The 19,644-nt window shown below is 46.0% G+C and overlaps 1 protein-coding gene across 5 annotated transcripts in view; it reads left to right on the top strand.

The window, feature by feature from the left end:
• Positions 1 to 1,440: 1,440 nt before the first annotated feature.
• Positions 1,441 to 19,644, top strand: part of PIK3CG (phosphatidylinositol-4,5-bisphosphate 3-kinase catalytic subunit gamma) — a 42,758-nt gene continuing 24,554 nt past the window's right edge. The window contains exons 1-4 of one of the 5 annotated variants that reach the window (XM_059725869.1): positions 1,441 to 1,553; positions 14,715 to 16,730; positions 19,046 to 19,111; positions 19,228 to 19,453. In XM_059725869.1, the coding sequence (XP_059581852.1) occupies positions 14,727 to 16,730; positions 19,046 to 19,111; positions 19,228 to 19,453 (2,296 nt within the window). In that variant the 5' untranslated portion in view covers positions 1,441 to 1,553; positions 14,715 to 14,726. Of the gene's footprint in view, positions 1,554 to 1,697; positions 1,943 to 13,315; positions 13,459 to 14,714; positions 16,731 to 19,045; positions 19,112 to 19,227; positions 19,454 to 19,644 lie in introns of those variants that run through there. The other 4 variants (XR_009461517.1, XM_019487455.2, XM_059725868.1 and 1 more) reach the window with 4 other exon arrangements.

The raw sequence follows: 19,644 nt of genomic DNA on the forward strand, positions 1-19,644 counted from the left end.
CAGCCCCCTGCCTGAGGCAGGATCATCCCTATCCAAACCACCCTATATAAACCATAATTTAAACTCTACATAAGACTACCGTCAACCTGACACAATGCAGACCTGACACCCTGACATAAGTGACGTGGGGCAGGGGGGTCATTGAGGGGCATGTGCCCCCCTGAGATTGGCCACCACTGACACTGGCGCCGGTGTCTGCAGGCGGTCGCTACTCACCACCCCCCCTTTGTTGCCAACACCACCACAGCCACCTGCAGGCGGTTCCCGCTCGGCCCACCCTTGCTGCTGATGTCATTGCAGCCGCCTGTGGGCACTCTCTGCTCGCTGCATCCGTGCCCCCACCGCCAGCACCACCGCCTGTGGGCTATCCCCGTGCCCCCAGCCTCAGGAGGCACAAGTTGTTCATGCACCCTAACCTGCTGCGAGTAAAGCAGGGAAACTGTGGCAGCCAACCTCCTGATTCTGTGAAATGTTGTCAATGTGGTGGCAGCCATCTTGTGAGCTCAGCCAACTACAGGAATGCGACTGGACATAATACACCTCAGAGGTGTATCATTTTGCACTGCATTTAGGTCGACTCTTCTCCACATGTGTGTGTATGCTCTGACAGTTAAGTCGACGAAAAAAAAAGTCAGCTTAACTGTCAGAAAGCTAGTACCTGTGTACGCACACCCTCTGCCTCAGAGGCCTGAGGAGGGGCACCGGGGTACCCAAGAGCTTGCCTGTGTCCATCCCAGCCCTACTGTTGGCCTCATAAACGATGTCACCCACTGGCCTTCCTGCATACGTACTGGCCCCTGGCCGCTTTCCCTCTCCATCCAGGAGGAGAGAGCGCAACCGACCACCTGCACACGCTCCCTCAGCCCGACAAAGGGTGTTTGCGGCCGAAAGCTTGCTAAGAATTTTCTTCCAACGATTTGAGTTGCTCTAACAAAAAATATGGGATGTACCCAAGTACCAATGTGAGGCATGAAAAACTGGAAGCCTGCCCAGGACGAATCACCCTTGGTGCTGGAAGCCGAGGGGCAGGCGAGCAGGGAGGAGGAGGAGGAGGAGGCTGGGCGCGGGGAGGAGACCCTCTCGCCTGAAAGACTCAGGGGGCTCAGAGGGCACAGACACGCCGAGCAGCCTCTCTCGGGACTCGCGCCCCGGATAACACCGTCTCTGCCAGTAGGAGTCTCGCGGCTGTCTTCAGGCCGGGAGCGCTCGGGGAGGCAGCCGGGAAACGCCCATGGGCTTGGGGCACCTCAGCCAGCCAGCTACGCCCTCGCCCCGCGGGAGGCTGCTCCCCGGGCCCCGAACCGGTCCAGCGGGTTCCCGCGGCAGACGCCGAGCAGGGCGGGCCCCTCGGGGGACTCGCGGGCGCCCCCGCCCGGGGACGTCCCGCAGCGCCGCGCCGCGCCGAGCCGCGCTGACCTGCGCCGGGCTGTCGGGGGCGCCGGCCCGGCCCCTGCTGCGCCGCCGGCCGGGGCGGAGCCGAGCGGGCCCGGCCACAGCGCGGGCAGCACCTGTGCGGGCCGGGCCGTGCTGGGCCGCGCCTGGCGGACGAGCTGGTGAGTGGCTGGCGCCGGGTCGGGGCGGCAGGTGCCGGGGCCGGGAGCGCCGCGCGGCATCGCCTGGTCTCCTGCGCGGGCCGGCCTGGGCCTGGGGCTGGGGCCGGGGCCGGGGCCGGGGCCGGGCAGACGTCGCTGTAAGCGACCGGGCCGGGCGACATCATCCCCGGCTGTGGTCTCCCCGGGCCCTTCGGGACAGAAAACCTGCCCCGTTATTTTTTCGTAGGCAAGACAGGGTGGGGAAAAAGAGCTGAGAATTTTTTAGGGGCCACAGCAAGGCCCCCAGGGGCCACCTCTCATCCAAAAATGCTGAGAGCCAGCGGAGCAGACGTTTGCGTGTCAGGGAGCAGACCCGGACGCAGGGATGGGCGAACCGGGGCCTGAAAATGGTAATCCCCCCCCCCTTGTCTGATTATTATTATCGTTGTCTCTGGTGAAGGGGGGGCGATGCTAAAAGTTGTCCGGGGCCACCGGGAGTGTCGGTGCGTCGCAGTCAGGGAGCACGGGTTCAGCTCCGCAGGAGAGGGGTGGACCGCTGTGATGCAGTGAGGCCCCGGCCGGGATTTAGCGCAAATGCAAGTTGCGGGGTGAATTCAGCATGATAAAGTTGTTGGCCGGTGCTGTGCAGATGATCTAATGAATCAATGCTGCTCAAATGATGTCTCCCTGCTGTTGTGGGAATGCAGCAAATTTCTGGAGGGAACAGGACAAGGCAGGGCGGGAAGGCGAAGCTATAAAAGGAGGAAAAAGATGGAAACGATGAACACCTCAATCGTGTCTCATAGGTTGCAGGAGAAACTACCACGTGGTTGCAGGGATACTCTCCTTTATTTCTTATTGCCTGTAACAGAGTCATAGTGGTACACATCCACATCAAGAGGAGCAGGTGACCCAGAAAGGTTAAGTACCTTTAGGTTAGATGATCACCATGACTCCCCCGGCCTTAAAATCTATTTGTCAGATCTACCACAGTCTAAAACACAGCATAAGTTTATTTCCTCATTTAACATAATATCCTCTTTGTCCATATTGTGCATACACGTAATAACATATACCCCAAAAATAATGGTCAAGGCAGGGCTATCTAACAAGCAGCACAGGGGCCACATGTGGCCCCCAAAGGCTTAGCATGATGCCCACAGGCTCCCACCCAGCTGCAGTACGAAGGGGTAGAGCAGGCAGTGAATAGGAAATGGATTGCTGCAGGTTTGTTCCTTTTGAATTTCCTTACTTTCACATTTATGGAAAATATTGTAACTTTAACCTTGCCTATGATTATTTGTAACCTCAACTGGACCTTAAACAAGAGTATTTGCCACAACTTATGGAGGCAACTTCAAGTCTGAGATCATTGCAGAATCTCCCATCACTTGCATCCATTGACTAGAATAGTGGGGACCAACATTTTTGGTAAATGTGCTACAAATTATCCCCACACCCTCCTTGACTGCCATTCTAGTCTTTTCCCCCTGACCCATCTGCTGCTCTGCTTTCTGCTCCCTGCCCTGCCTGCCACTATGTTCCCTGTCCCTTCCCCACTCACAGGCTGCCTATGCCAGTTGTGGAACGTGTCCTGCAGTTTGGCCACCCCTGAACTATAAATCAAAATGTAGTTTTCAGAGGGTACAAACTTGTTCAGTCATTATTGTAGTATTTTGATTCAAACTAGAGCCTCTTGATAGGACACATGAATGTGGTCATGTCTGCTGTATAGTGAAGTTGCTAGCAGGAGAATGTACACATACCAACTACTTGCTTATAAGAAGCAGCATTCATGTAGTTTATTCAAGAGCTAGTAATTTGCTAATGAGTTTGGAAGAAGAAATGATCCAAGTGTATCATGCAGACTGTGTTTGCATATTTACAGCATACATGATTTGCATAGTTCAGCGTAATAGACAGGGAAAAGATGTATGCATTACACCCTTACTTCTGCAAATGTGGGATATAGTTCCTGGTACAGAACACAGGGGATATTAAATTTCTTTATCTATGGTGTGAAGTGTAATCTAAGATACAAATGTATAATAACGATAGTTACATGCTTGTCTGTAGAGATAACCTTATCCATGTATAGAGTTCTGTTTTGTTGTAGTTTATGGTGCTGGGGATTTCATTGAGAGAAAAAAGAGCAACTCTTATTGATACAAGGGTTTTCCATATGCTGGATTTCACCAGAACGCATTTCCTACATTGGATCTACTGCATGGGGACAGCAGCATTCTTAGGCAGGGTGCCAAAAACACAGACAACATCAACTTGTAAGATGTTGGTGCACCAGGGCACACGGCAGGGGAGCCACAAGTAGGGTTGCCATACATCCGGGTTTCCCCAGACATGTCCTCTTTTTGGGTCCTCCAATCTCCGTCTGGGCAATTTTTTGAAATCTGAACAAATGTCCAGGATTTTGCTCTGCTCCACTGGTGGGACCAGAGGGAGAACAATTGGAGGCAGGGGTACCATGTGCACCTGTGCGCATATACACACAGCTGGCATGCAACCAGGCAGGTTGGTGGGAGCAGCCTTGGCACCTAGATGCAGATGGGTCTATGAGGGGTTGGAAGGCCAGGGCTTGGGGACTATCTGGGTGGGGGGCAGGGGAGGGGATGTGCGTGTGTGTGTGGGGGGGGGGTGCCTGCCAGTGCTGGGGAGTGGCATCTAGGTGTGAGGCCTGCAGCAGGACACGGGGGCAGGGGGAGGCGCCTGCCCCTCCAGTGGGAGAAGACAGCAGGGGAGCCCTTTGGGGGCAGTGGGGAGCTGTGTGGCCAGGCTAGTGGCACCAGGGGTCAGTGCCCATGTTTCCAGTGGCAGGGCACCCAGGAGATGGTGCCCGGGGCGGGGCATGGGGACATGGCCAGGCCACCTGGCACAGCACAGGAGCCCCAGCCTGGGGCGGGGGGGTGCTACAGGCTTCCCCTCCTCCCTCCAGCCTGTGCCGGGGCTGGAATTACTCCACTGCCACCCAAGTGAGCTGGAACCACCACAGCTGCCACATTCCAGCCCAGTTGGGACAGGGGCAGCTGGAGACCCACTCCAGTAAGGCTGGGAGGATCAGGGGGGCTGCGGGTCAGAAGTGAGGGGCACTGGCAGGGCTGCGGGTAGGGAGTGAGGGGGTGCTTGCGGGAGGGTAGGGGGCTGTGGGCCAGGAGTGCAAGGCACTGGCAGCTGGGCCTGGGGGCTGTGGGTCGGGAGAGAGGGGCACCAGCTTGGCCCAGAGGGGTAGGGCACTGTGGGTAGGGAGTGAGGGGCACTGACAGGGCCAGGGGTCTTCAGGTCAGGAGTGATGGGCTGCAGGTTGGGACTGTGGGTTGGGAGTGAGGGGCAGCACCAGGGATGGGGGGCTGCAATTTGGGAGTGGGGGGCACTGGCAAGGCCAGGGGGCTATGGGTTGGGAGTGAGATGTCCCCCCAACAGGTGTCCTTTTTTTTGGACCTGGAAAGATGGCAACCCTAGCCATAAGGGACCTCATCCTTGTTGCAGCAGCAGAGCCTCAGCCCCTTCCCCACCGTCCGCCCTGAGGCATGGATACACCTGCCACCCGCAGTGAGCTGGGCCAAGGCTCCGCGGACCCTAGTGCAGCCACTTGCAGCCTCCTGGCTGCTTGCCACCATCAGTCTAGGCTCTGGGCAGGCCCCTGCTGCCTGCCACAGAGCCCAGGCTGTTCACAGCAGGCAGCAGGGAGACTACAAACAGCTGTACCAGGTCTGTGGAGCCCCAGCCCAGCTGGTTGCCAGTGGCAGGTGCACACGTTTCTTGAGGTGGATGGCAGAGAAGGGGCTAGGGCTGCACTGTCACAACAAGCATTGGCCTCCTCACAGCTCCCCTCCCATCCACCTCAAGGTGTGCATACCAAGCTAAATGCCTTTGTGTGCCCCACACTGGCACTGGGGGTTTCCTACCTTTGATCTACTAGTTTAACAGTATCAGTATAACTGGTAAAACTTTCTCAGGGAGGCATAATCTAACATAGCACTTCCTCCGTGCTAAACAGTTTCAGCAGATATCACAAATGTTTCATAGCAGAAATATAAAATCAGTAATGAAAATGCCACCTTGACATGGAGAAACAACTATACCATTCTAAGCGGTTGGAGTGTAGGACTTAATACTTGTGAGGATGTGCCACTTGATCCATTGTAACTTCCATCTGTCTGCTTCTCCTGCAGTAAGTGGAGAGAGGTAGTTTCATAGTAGCTAGGGTCAGGAGGGACCTGAACAGATCATCTAGCCTGACCCCCTGCCACAGGCAGGAATGAATGCTGGGTTCACAAGACCCCAGACAGGTGATCATCCAACCTCCTCTTGAATTTGCCCAAGGTAGGGGCGAGGACCACTTCCCTGGGAAGTTGGTTCCAGATTTTGGCCACCCTAACTGTAAAATATTGCCTTCTGATCTCTAACCTAAACCTATTCTCCATCAGCTTATTACCATTGTTCCTTGTCGCCCCAGGTGGTGCTGGGGAGAAAAGGGCTCTGCCTATTTGCTGTTGATCTCCCCTGATGAGCTTGTAGGCAGCCACTAGGTCTCCCCTCAGTCTCCACTTGCTGAGGCTAAACAGGTTCAGGCCCTTCAGTCTCTCCTCGTAGGGCCTGTCCTGCCCTCTCACCAAGCGGGTGGCCCTCCTCTGAACCCTCTCCAGGCTGGTCACATCCCTTTTGAAGTGCGGCACCCAGTACTGGATGCAGTACTCCAACTGCGGCCTGACCAAAGTCACATAGAGGGGGGAGTATCACCTCTCTGGACTGGCTTGAGATGCATTTTGGATGCATGACAAGGTAAGGCTGGCTTTGCTGGCTGCGGTCTGGCATTGGCGGCTCATGTTCATCTTGGAGTCAATAATCACTCCAAGATGCCTTTCTGCCTCTGCCCTTTCAAGAAGGTAACTCCCCAGCCTGTATGTATGTATGCTGTGGATTCCTTCTCCCAAGGTGCAGCACCCTGCATTTGTCTACGTTGAGCCCCATCCTATTCTCATCTGCCCACTTTTGTAGTCTTTCTAAATCTAGTTGCAGCCTCTCTCCCTTCAAGTGTTTCCACCTCGACCTACATCTTAGTGTCATCAGCAAATTTGGACAGCGTGCCTTCCACCCCCTCATCCAAGTTGCTGATGAAGATGTTAAACAGTACGGGCAGTTAGTTGTGTTAGGATGAAGCCAGGGGAGAGTGGGACCTTAGGGACTAACTGGTTCAAAAAATATATGTAGCACTTGATGAAGTAGACTGTCAGATTCAAAAGCTTATGTCTCTGAACTGTTAATCTCCAAAGCAGTGGTTAGACTCCAACCGTCTCTCAGAAAATATCATGCTTATTTCTTGACTCCGGAAAAATAATAGAGTAGTTTTTATGTTGCAGAGAATGAGGAAAGATCACAGCAGGCCAGAATGCTTTTGACACTGGATTTATATTTGAAATCTCTGTGCATCTTCACGAGCCCTGCCAGTGTTTCCCCAGATGCCGCTGTTGTGCCTCTTCTACTTGTCCCTGGGGAACACCCGTGCTGTGTGCACTCCAGCATGTGTCAGGTTACCCCATGTGGGGTAGGGGAGGGTGGGGCCAGCAACTGTGCTGGCTCCAGCAGCCTTACCTGGGATCGTGGGGGCACTCTGGGAGCATGCACCACCCTGCCTTTTCTTTGGCATGGGTTTTTCTGACCCTGGGATATCGCTGAGTCAAGAACCCCCACCACCCCATGCTGCAAAGTAGCAGTGCAGGGAACACTTGCGTGCGTGGCACCATAAAGGGTTGGGATGCACCCTCTGGGTTTATCTTGTGAATCGTGTAGATGTTTGCACGCCTAACAGTTGTGTGGCATCTTGAGGCACCCTAACAAGGATTTCACAGCACTCCAGGGTGATTGGGAATCGCTGCTTTAAGGTACCACCCTTCCCTGTTTTCTGAAGTAAGTGAAGTTAATTTGGGAAACTTAACCCTGTTTCATTTGGACATAAAGACTGCCTGCAGATGTTAAAGAAATCATAAAAACTGCTTTAGCAGAAGAAGCAGCATGTTACTTTGACCTGGTTCTCCAGCCTCTGTATAGATTGGGTGCTTCAGCAGGCCTTTTTGGCTCTTTTAACTAATAGCTGATTGAATCAGCTGTTAGATAAAAGTGCCTAACAAGCCCTACAAAAGCGCCCAATCTATATCGACATCAAGCAAGCTGAGTTCAACTAAAGCACTGGTTTTTCTGGGCATGCACTGGGGTCAGTGCAGGAACATGCAGAGTTTTAAGTAAAGCCAGTATTTTATTTTATTTTTTACTCCTGCAAGCAGCAAAACTGGTCTGGTTTAACTTTTGGTTACTAACACATAGGAGCAGGCACACAGAACTGCTCTCTCTCATTCCCTTAAAACAGTATAATTGTTTGTCTATCCTTTGTGCTTCTAAAGCACTTTGTATATGCTAATTGTTCATTAAACCTCCCAATCCCTTCCGAGATATAGGTTAGCATTATGCTTGAATTGGGTAAACCGGGGTACAAAGTTGTTTAGTATCTTGTCAAAATCGTCATGAGAAGAAATAGTATAAATTTCTAGCTGACAGCCCTCACATCTGGCCCACCCAGCCATTTGATCCAGCCTGTGGTCATGTGCTTTTGGTGACATTCAGCAGTGGGGGATTTCAGGAGCAGTTGGTTTCCCCTGCCACTGTGGGGAAAAGTGCCAGTGGAGGAAAAGTGGCAATAGCAGCTGGGCAGCCCTCCGAGCAGCCTACCTGACCCAACTGGGTCAGTCCAGCCCACAGCCTTAAAAGATTGCCAACTTTTTGGCTGTATTCATCCCTAATGAAACAGATTTGGTCTGAGGAGTCCTGGTCCAGTCCCTCTCATCAAATCGGCAATAGCTGTTAGTCTCAGTTGATACCCCAATTGGACCAGGTATCAATTTTTTGCTTCTGAAAAATACCTGTCTGTTGTACCCAAAGCTTACAGTTAACTTTACTGATGATCTTTCCTCATAAGTTTCATTTTTGGTTAAGACCCTGTACTCGAGGAGGCAGCTGGCCGATTTCACAAGCAGATCATGGGGCCAACCACTGTTTTCATGGGCTTATCACGATAGGGGATCTGGCTGAGGGGCTGTGCCCCTCACCGCTGATTGGTTGCAAGGGCTGTCTATCATGCAGCCCCACCCCTCGCCACTGATTGGCTGAGAGGGTTGTTGGTCATGGGGCCCTGCCATCTTGGCCCTCCTCACACAGGAGCCAGCATTTATTTTCAGTAAGTGGTTTTTGTGGGGTTTTTTTGGATTTCACAGATACTGCCCAATTTTGTGGGGAATGCTGGATTTTACAATTTCTACAGAGTCCGTCCACAAAATCACGAAATAGTAGGGTCCTACCAATAATTTGGATGCTTACCAAAGTATTAGAACTGCTTGACTACAATATTATGCTGGAAATTCTGGAAAAAGCTACCTCCTTCATGAGTTCCTGGGCATCTCATAGTTCCAGGAGGGCCAGAAATATCTAGAGCAGTGATTGGCAGAGGTGAGCAAAATGCGGCCTATGGTCCAGATGTGGGCCGCCAGGCCATTCTATCTGGCCTGCGGGGCATCTAAATAATTTAGAAAATGAATATTTACCTGCCCCTGGTTGCGTGTCATGCGGCCCTTGATGACTTTCCAAAACTCAGTGAGTGGTCCTCCACCTGAAATAATTGCCCACCCTTGGTTTGAAGTGTGTCACAAGGTGTGAGGAAATAAGCAGGTAAATTAAGCAAATAAGCACAGACTCAGGCTTGCCTCTGTCTGGATGATTCCCTACCCCTACTGTTCAGCCTCTGTGCAAGGAGGTAAGCACTGTAATGTATAAATTTGTTTTTTTAATTGGTGCCACTCAATTAACAGAAGTTACAGAGAGGTGCCTTGAGTCCAATAAGGGGTGCCTTGAGTGCAAAAAATTGAGACTACTGATCTATAGAAACAGTATTTTCTCATATTTTGGTATTATCTATATAAAAGAAACCCAGAGGCAAAAAGCAAAAAAGGCATCATTAAAAGCAACAGCAAAAACAAGAAGCCTCGGCAAGAGGAGGCTGAGGGGGGACCTGGTGGCTGCCTAAAAACTCATCAGTGGAGATCATCAGCAAATAGGCAGAGCCCTATTCTCCCCAGCACCACCTGGGGTGACAAGGAACAATGGTAATAAGCTGATGGAGAATAAGTTTAGGTTAGACATCAGAAGGCAATATTTTACAGTTAGGGTGGCCAGAATCTGGAACCAACTTCCCAGGGAAGTGGTTCTCGCCCCTACCTTGGCCCAAATTCAAAATGAGGTTAGATGATCACCTGTTTGGGGTCTTGTGAACCCAGCATTCATTCCTGTCTGTGGCAGGGGGTCAGGCTAGATGATCTGATCAGGCCCCCCCTGACCCTAGCTACTTTGAAACTATGAAGTCACCCACTTCTTTTGGAATGCCAAAGAAGATTTACCTTGGTTCTTACATAGGAACTGTGTTGTTCATGCTTTGTTATCACTGCAATTACTTAACAGAAGATATGTGAAGTTCAAAGAATTGTTTTCCGAGCTTCTTTGGGCAGATATCTTTTATTAGACCAACTGAGTAGATGGAAAAATGTTTTTTGCAAGCTTGTGGGCATAAGCACCCTTCTTCAGGCATTTCTAGTAAAAGATATCACACCTACCCAAAGAAGCTTGCCTGCCTATGTTCTTAGACCAACATGGCTACAACCAAAAACCCTGCAAAGGATTGTTTTTACGTATTTTGAATTTGTCTCGTGTTACTACAGTGGATATGTACTGTGAACATGTAAGAAGAATTCACCCTGTGGAGTAAATTAATTTACAGGAAACTTCAATAGTGGTGTTTGATGCTACAGACAAAGATTCTGTGATGCAAATCTATGGGGCGAGACACAGGCCATATGGCCAGATTTGTATTACTAGTAAGTATTTATATTCTGACGTATTCCTTACATCCCAGTCATGATTGATTCCTTTTTGTGGTCACTGTACAAATGCAGAATAGAGACAATTCATGTTTCAAAGGACATCTATCTAAAGATGAATGAAAGGAACTGGAGAATGCAGCAATTGTGCAGGCAGTTGGCATTTATGTCACTATTCCATGCATTATAGTATGTGGCAGGTTGTTAGATTACTAGTGATTATTGCTATCACTGTACTTTGCAAGTAAATTAAACTAATCACATTTTAAGAGCAGAAGATTATATAACAACTGTAGTTTATATAAGATAACTTTTTTTTCATGCCACTTATAGCCTGATCAGCTGATTAATGGTTACTGGAATTGCTAAGCAGGAAATTGAGTGCATTTGTTTTGAGGGAATTAATATTCAAGCACATCACAATTGTGAAAAGGGTAGGGCATGTTCTTGTTGGCTTTTGCCAGATCTGTGAAGGCACATCCATTTATAATGGTTCCAGGTATATTTAATAATTTCAGAAGAATGGGACTCTGGTAGATCCTGGGATGTTTAGGTAAAGCATTTATGCATTCACTGGCAGGAAAAACATGGCTAGTTAGGACCCAAACTCTTTTTTTTAATGAAATTTCAGATTAATTTTTTTTGGAGACTACACTATTTTATAGAAATTGTATGTTACAATTTCAGAAAAGCATGGTATAACTGTAGTGTCCAGCACTCAAGGTAGGTAATGCTAAAATCAGGGTTGCCCAGGCACATTCCCTACCTCATCTTTTCTATTTCTGTTCCTGTCTCCCTTTTGGCCCCACCTTTGAATAAGGAAGCTTCCTCCTCCTCCTCCTGACAAGACATAAGCAGGCACCAGCCACAAGCAGCAAGAGCAGGGAAAGTTCTGCTCACCTCTGAAGGAGTCTTCAGAGAACTCGGTGACCCAAATCTGACAGCCCTCTAATGCAGGGGCAAGCAATTATTTTGGGCAGAGGGCCGCTTACTGAGTTTCAGCAAGCCATCGAGGGCCGCATGACAGGCAGCCCAGGGCAGATTAATATTAATTTTACAAATTTTGTAGGGGCCCCGCAGGTCGGATAGAATGGCCTGGTGGGCCACATCCAGCCCCCAGGCTGCATTTTGCCCACTCCTGCTCTAATGCATACATGCAAGTGCAGCTCGGTCCATTGGGTGAATTTTTATGGGGATGGCAAGAAGTACTTTTCAATTACAATTTCAAGTCCCTGCCCCAAAGGTTGAAAGTAGCTGCCCTTTTTCAAGCCAAAGATTTTAGAAATATTTTAGCATTAGTAAAACAACACATTTTCCCGTGGACTCATTCTCTGAAATGCCTCAATTATTAGGGGAAAACATCACCTAGCACAGAAAATTTTGCACATAACTGTTTAAGGTTGGCAAATAGAAAAGCTTCTTAAAGTAGGGTCTTAAAAGGAGAATTGTGTAGCAATGTTAACTGTAGACAGTGTTGCCAGCTTTTTGTAAGATGCAATCTGAAATGTTTAGTGACTCACTTTTTCAGAGTTTCTATGTTAGATTTGAAATCAAGATGAGGTTATGAATAAAATGAATCATGCCCACTGTGAATGTTTTTTCACCTCAGGGAAGTGTTAACTTCTGAGCCTCTGTAAGACACTGCAGAACCTAGTATAGATCTTCAGCATTTGCTCCCAGCAGATGTGGAGCTTAAATTTTCTTTTTTAGTAACAATGGTGTCTGAAATGCAACGTGATTAAGCATAGATATCTAAGAAAACTCTGCTTGTCTCTGGACAGCTTTCATTTGTCTTTCCTATGCTTGTTTCTCCTCCTTACCATCATCATTTTTCCAGGATATTTTCATCATTATCTGTCTCTTGTTCTCCAGAATAGACAGAATGTTACTGATGAAGTTTATTCTGCAAGAAGATTAGTTATCCCTCCCCTTCTTTTTGATTTTTAATGTCTGTTTCCCTGACCCTTCCCTCTCTCTCTTTCTCTCTTGCATTTTGTCATTAAGACCAACCTGAAAGATATACATGTATCATAGTTCCTTTAACTTATGAGTAGCTTCATCAGTAACTAGGATTGAACATCCATCAAATGCTTCCCAGATCTGAGGCTATTAGTAAAACAAAACAAATGGGCCAGGGACTTTTTGAATAAAAAATTCTTGAGACTGCTGTTAAAAAGTTATTGGGCTAGCATACTTCAGAGTAAGATCTGAAACATACATTATTTTTAATGTGTGTGCAGTGCTAAAATGTTTATTTTGCAAACTCTCAAGTCTGGAATTGCTCTTTGGTCTTTCAACAGCCTCAGAATTATTGGGCTTTATTTGTGGCACTGCCATTAATAGACATTTAGGTTGATTCAGTAACCTGTGCCTCAGAGGAGAGCAGCTTCACATAGCATCTGCGTTGACACAAACATCCAAAACCAGAGTCAGTCTAGGGTGAGGGCCCCTAGGGGCTACCAAAGTACAAATAAAAATGAGAAAAGATTGGAGCCTTAATTGTGTTGTGGTTAACTTGCTCATGTAAGTAGCTAACCCTTTGTAAATAAATTTTCAGAAACAGTTTCTTGTTAAATAGAGCATTTCTTCTAGTCAGCTATTCTTATGCATACTTAATCATTATGGTGACCATTAATTTATTTTTATCTAGCTGGATCATTTTTAGCATATCCCTTCCACCCATGTGTTTTAAAGTTATGCTTAGGTTTTTGTGGTGAGCGGTACTGTAAATATATTTCAACTGTTCTAACAGGAAAAGCGTTCTGACTTTTTTAAAAATGAGCAATCGTATGTATAATCAACTTGGTTAAAACTTCCTTCCTGGTAAGTGCAGCACTTCCTCTGCATCTGGATATGAGGGCAAGAAAGAAAAGCAGAACAGCTTAAACAAACAAGTTTTTGTATGAATGATTCTCTCTTTAAAAAAAAATAAAGAACTCAAAAATTAAACAAATGAGTCGTCTTCAGTGCCTCAGCATCTACTTTGTAATCAGGTAATATTTCATTGTGTTTTGATAATTATAAAAATGGTGTCCGAGGTTATTTCTTTTCCAGAACATTCAAAATGAATTTTAGCCGGTGTGTCATGCTGTTTTGGTTTAACTGCGTGATATGTTTTAACTCTTTTGGTTCTAATCTTTGCAATCATTAGATTGGTGCTTGATTTATTTGCCCCGCTCCTTTTCCCTTCAAGCACGTGGAAAGATGCTTTTATATGTAAGATTTCTTGTGGGGAAATGTTGAAATAAAACAATTTAGATTATGATTAGTAAAAGAAAAAATGAAGAGCAGGTTGTTTAAGTGTGTGTAGTTATCTTTGCCTTTCTCTTTCACTTTATATAATAATAATGCTTCACTGATTTTAAGAAAACAAATTAACATAAACATTAACACTAAAAGATTTTAAAACAGTTTTAGACATTCTTATTTGATGTGGAACATAGTATACTGCCATCGGGTTAGGAGCATTTTCATCTGTAGCCAGCTAGTATTTTTGTATTGCCAATGCTTGGTTTTGAATCATTGGCTGTTATCAGTCTTCCAAAATTCATAATTAAAAGAACAGTTCTTAGGGTGCTAAACTACATGTTAGATGAACATTAACTGATCATAATCTGTTAAGAAATCCCTGCCCAGCATCTAACAAGAGATTACTGAAAGGTTGGGAGAAGTGAGTGGGGTCAACAACCTTAATTTCTGGAAGTTTTATGGATACATTATATTGATTGCTTCCAGTGCTGCAATTAACAGATGTTTTCCCCAGAGCTTGGTTAGCATCTTTCTGGCATGTTAGTTGAGCAAAATTTCTTTTGAGTGTTGTCAGAACCAGCTTATATTAAATTCTGCACTCGGACCACAAGAGGTGGGAAAAATCTGCATAAGTCAAATTCAGAAGGGAAGAATGAGTAGGAGCAAGTTTCTAATGTTTGTGTTTTCAGTTTGGTGGGAGTTTCAACTGCTTTGTCCCTCTGAGCTGCTTTAGCTGAGTTGGGATTGATAGTCCTGTGTAAGTGCACTATTTTAATTGTTTAAGCATAGCCTTTTATGTTAGGTTTAGAAACAAACACATCGGTGCACACGTGACATCCTGAATAAAAGGTTTATACAGAAACAATGGGAATATATAAGGTATATTTTAAGGATTATGATTCTGACCTGTGATTAAAACTAACACAAAAAATTAATGCCTTTGTAACAGAATAAAGAAAAGTTTAAATGAAAAATGAGCAAACTGTTTATGTTTTGCTAGATTTCTTCTGGCATGGAGTTGGGGAATCATGAACAGCCTGTTGTTATGAGAGAGGAAAACAAACGGAGGAGGAGAAGAATGAAGCCTTATTGTACAGCAAATAATTTATCTTCAATGGAACTGATACCCATTGAGTTTGTTCTACCCACAAGCCCTAAACATACTAAAACCCCAGAAATAGTGACACTTGAAATTGCTGGCAACTGTACTGTTGAGCAAATGAAAGCACAGATTTGGATGCATGCAATAGAGATGAGCCAAACCTCAGACTTCTGCCATAAATACACCCCAGATCAGTTTATTCTTCAATATCAAAAGAAAGGACAGTGGTATGAAATTTATGACAAACATCAGGTAATTCAGACATTGGACTGTATACTATATTGGAAAGTGTTACAGAAAAAGGTAGGCAGAATCTATGTTGTTCAGAAGCAGAAACCATCAGTGGAAGTTCAAGAATTTCAGAAGCAGCTGAATGACTTAATAGGATATGATGTCACTGATGTAAGTAATGTGCATGATGATGAACTAGAATTTACACGCCGCAGGCTGGTCACTCCACGAATGATTGAAGTAGCCTGCAGAGATCCAAAATTGTATTCAATGCACCCATGGATTACCTCCAAGCCCCTTCCTGAGTATTTGTTTAAAAAGATTACTAATAATAATATTTTTATAAACATACATAGAGGAACAACTAGCCAGAAAATTAAAATCTCAATAGATGATACTCCAGATATGATCCTTCAGAGCTTTTTCACAAAAATGGCAAAAAAGAAATCTTTGATGGACATTCCTGAAGATCACAGTGAACTGGACTTTGTTCTCAGGGTTTGTGGCAGAGATGAATATATTACAGGGGAAACGCCAGTCAAAGATTTTCACTGTATAAGACAATGCCTTAAGAATGGGGAAGAAATTCACCTTGTGCTAGACACTCCTCCTGACCCTAATGAGGATGAGGTTCAGAAAGAAGAGTGGCCATTGGTGGATGACTGCACAGGAGTTACAGGATATCATGAACAGTTGACAATAGATGGAAAAGATCATGAGAGAGTGTTCACTATCTCTTTGTGGGACTGTAATAGAAAATTTAGAGTCAAGATAATTGGCATTGATATTCCAGTGTTACCCAGAAATACTGACATCACTGTATTTGTTGAGGCTAATATTCAGCATGGGCAACAACTCCTTTCCCAGCGAAGGACTGCATCTAAGCCTTTCACCGAGGAGGTTCTGTGGAATACCTGGCTAGAGTTTGATATTAAAATTAAAGACTTGCCTAAAGGAGCACTACTGAATCTGCAGGTATATTGTGGCAAAACACAGTCATTATCCACAAAGGCCAACCTTCAGTCACATGATTCTCCCAGTTCTGACTCTAAATGCAAAACCCAGCTTCTCTACTATGTAAATATTTTGTTGATAGATCACCGTTTCTTGCTACGAAGTGGGGAGTATGTGCTTCATATGTGGAAAATTCCAGGTAAGGGGGAAGAGCAGGGAAGCATCAATGCTGACAAACTTACATCAGCAACTAATCCTGATAAAGAAAACTCAATGGCAGTCTCTATTGTTTTAGACAAATACTGCCACCCAATAGCTTTGCCCAAACATAGGATAACATCCGATATTCAGGGAGATGGGGCAAGAACTGAAATGCCCAACCAACTTCGCAAACAGCTCGAAGAGATCATAGCCACTGACCCACTTAACCCGCTTACTGCTGAGGACAAGGAATTATTGTGGCATTTCAGATACGAAAGCATAAAGCACCCCAAGGCATATCCTAAGCTGCTTAGCTCAGTGAAGTGGGGACAGCAAGATTTAGTGGCCAAAACATACCAGTTATTAGCTAAAAAAGAAGCATGGGATCAAAGCACTTTGGATGTTGGACTGACAATGCAGCTTTTGGACTGCAATTTTTCGGATGAAAATGTAAGAGCAATGGCAGTTCAAAAACTCGAGTGTTTAGAAGATGATGATGTTCTCCATTACCTTTTACAATTAGTACAGGTAAGGTGTATTTGCATGTCTTAACATTAGTCTTCTGGAATATTTGCATTATTGCAAAAACATTCTAATGGTAATAGTGACCCATTGTTTGAGATGCTCAGTCATAGTCAAAACAATGCTAGTAAAAGCTAAATAACATTTTTAAAACCACTTTCTTGGATATTCACAGCTTATGTTTACAGAAACATTTTACTTCAAACTTCTCACAGTTGCACTACCAAAAATGCAGCTCCTTGATGATAAGAGGGATGACAACACATCCTGAACTGTGCACTTTAACTCTGTTCAGACAAGTTCTAGATCAGTGTTTCTCAACCTTTTCAGATTTGAGGCACCCCTGGATAAACTCTAGGCACCCCTCAGGAAATGGCAGCTCTTAAGTTTTCACTCAATCCCATTCCACCTGCCTGGCCACGCATTTTGCTCACGTGGGTCCTGGCCGGTCTCCATGGAGATCCTGCCCACCCGCTCTGTGCAGCTGTTGGTGCAGGGTGGAAAGGCAGGGGGGGTGGGGCTGGGCAACAGGGCCAGGTCCAGCACCAGAGACTGGCAGGAGCAGCTGGAAGAAGCTGCTGCTGCCAGGAAGTGAGTCTGGCTGCTGCACTGCCCCAGTCCTGCTGCTTGCCCAGGCACAGTGGGACCAGCCACCTGTGCCCACACAGCTGGTGCCCATCACAGGGACGTGCAAAAAGCAGATCATGGCTCTGCCCAGGGCCTGGCCCAGCCCTGCACTGTCACTGTCCCACAATCCCAATCCCAGCCTTGGCCCTGCCCCTGGCCCCATCCCATCTACCTGGCCTCTTAGGGAGTTTTGGTGATCTGTTGTGGGAGAGGGGGGGCAAGAGGGTGCTGATCCGGCCCATAATAGGTCACCAAAACTCCCTAAGTGGCCCTCGGGCCCAAATAATTGCCCACCTCTGGTGCAGTCAGACTTAGAAAATGCCACTGAGTTGCGTGAGAAACCTTGCTTTACCTGAGCAATTAATTTTTAACATGGTGCCCCAAAGTCTACTTGCTACTTTGCAGACTGACTTGGCTCCTATTGAAAAAACAAATCTTTTTTTAAATAGAAACTGAAATTTGAAAATAGTCCCTGAACCACCAACAGCTGTTGAAATGCAGTCCAGCTCAGACCACAGCTGGAGGTGAAAAAATAGTGTCTCTATTCAGAGAACTTTATAAACACAGGGAAGAAAATATTTAACAATAAATAATATTGAAATAGTCAGACTTTTTCTTTATATTTTTTTCTTATTTTTTAACTAGGAACCATTTTTGTTTCTGGTGGGGAAGCAATAACATACATAGCATGATCCCAACAGTAATAAGCCTCACTCCTTAAGTGAGTCATTTCGGGGTGTTTTATGACTAATGTAGTCAGTGTAGTGTTTGTCATGAGAACCATGGACTGTATTGAGACACATAACAGAAACTAACAAATCCAGATTCTGCTGGGTTTATTGCTGTTAATATTAGTGGTTCAGATTCTTTGTTATCTGAAACTTTAATGTTTTTTAATTAAGACAGAGTTGTCCAGCTGCTGGCCTGAGGATGCATGTATCTGTATGGGGTATATCTGTGGCCTCCGTGCTCCCATTACCGGTCACTCTGGCTGCAGCAGCAAATGGGGTCTTTGAACTTCTCCTCTGTGCCTGCCCCAGGGAGGGGTGATGTGGCAAAGTGCAGGTTGCAGTGCTTGGGGAGTCTACAGTGCAGGGGGGGAGCCTGTGGCTAGTGAGCTGGTGGGAAGAGGGGTGGGGGGCCATGCATATGGTGCAGCAGGGAAGGGAAGCAACCCTGGCTCACGCTACTGTGGCTCATGCAGTATATGGCCCCTACTGGTGTGGCCCCCAGCCAGTTAAAAATTGGACAGCCCTGGAATATAGGACAAAAAACTTCAGCCTCTCAATTAATAGCTTTGTTGCTGGTTTTGAGGTTCTCTACTACTACCTACTGTCATCACTGTACTGCACTATTAGTGTGAGCTTGGACTGGTTGAGTGTGTCTCCATGTTACTTTTGTTAATCATTTGTCAAGTTAATAACATCACTTAAAAAAAAAAAAAAAGGCCAAGCCTATTATAACATGAACAGACCAAATCAAATGCTAACTTATGTTGAGGACTGGGACTTGTCCTCACCCCCCTGAGCATTTTTTTTCTCTAGAAACCAGCCCTGTGCTTTGCCATCATGTTTCTTCTCATCAGGCTTTGTTCTGTTGATATAATGATTAAATTATAAGAAACTGTAACAAGGTGTTACAAATATTTTAAATTAAAAAAAAAAACTTTGCTTGCTTTTTTATACATTTTTTAGGCTGTGAAATTTGAGCCCTATCATGACAGTGCACTGGCCAGATTTCTACTAAAACGAGGTTTGAGAGTAAGTACTTCAAAATAGGACCAGTAAGTAATGTTAAAATTACAGTATCATTAAAATGGGCTGTTTCTTAGGATACTGTCATGTATGTTAATTTTAGCATTTTTCTCCATCTCTAGAACAAAAGAATTGGTCACTTCTTATTTTGGTTTCTAAGAAGTGAGATTGCCCAGTCCATGCACTACCAGCAAAGGTTTGCTGTAATCCTGGAAGCTTACCTGAAGGGCTGTGGAAAAGCCATGCTATGTGATTTCATGAAACAGGTTCAAGTAATCGAATTGCTGCATACAGTCACAATGGAGATAAAATCTGTTTCTGCTGAAAAGTATGATGTCACTTCTCAAGGTATTTGTTTATAGGTATTTTTCTGTTTCTTATATTAACTGTCTTTCTATCATATGTGTGTTAAATCTGTTCAGCAAACTGTTCTGTGTCTTTGTGAAGTCCATGAAGGTTAACTATTGCTATTGCTGTTGGGCATCATAATTACTGTACTATTTTAGTGGCTAACGTGAATGGTTGGTGTCAGAGGAGTC

The sequence above is a fragment of the Alligator mississippiensis genome, chromosome 4, assembly GCF_030867095.1.
Source record: "Alligator mississippiensis isolate rAllMis1 chromosome 4, rAllMis1, whole genome shotgun sequence".
Classification (NCBI taxonomy): Eukaryota; Metazoa; Chordata; order Crocodylia; family Alligatoridae; genus Alligator; species Alligator mississippiensis.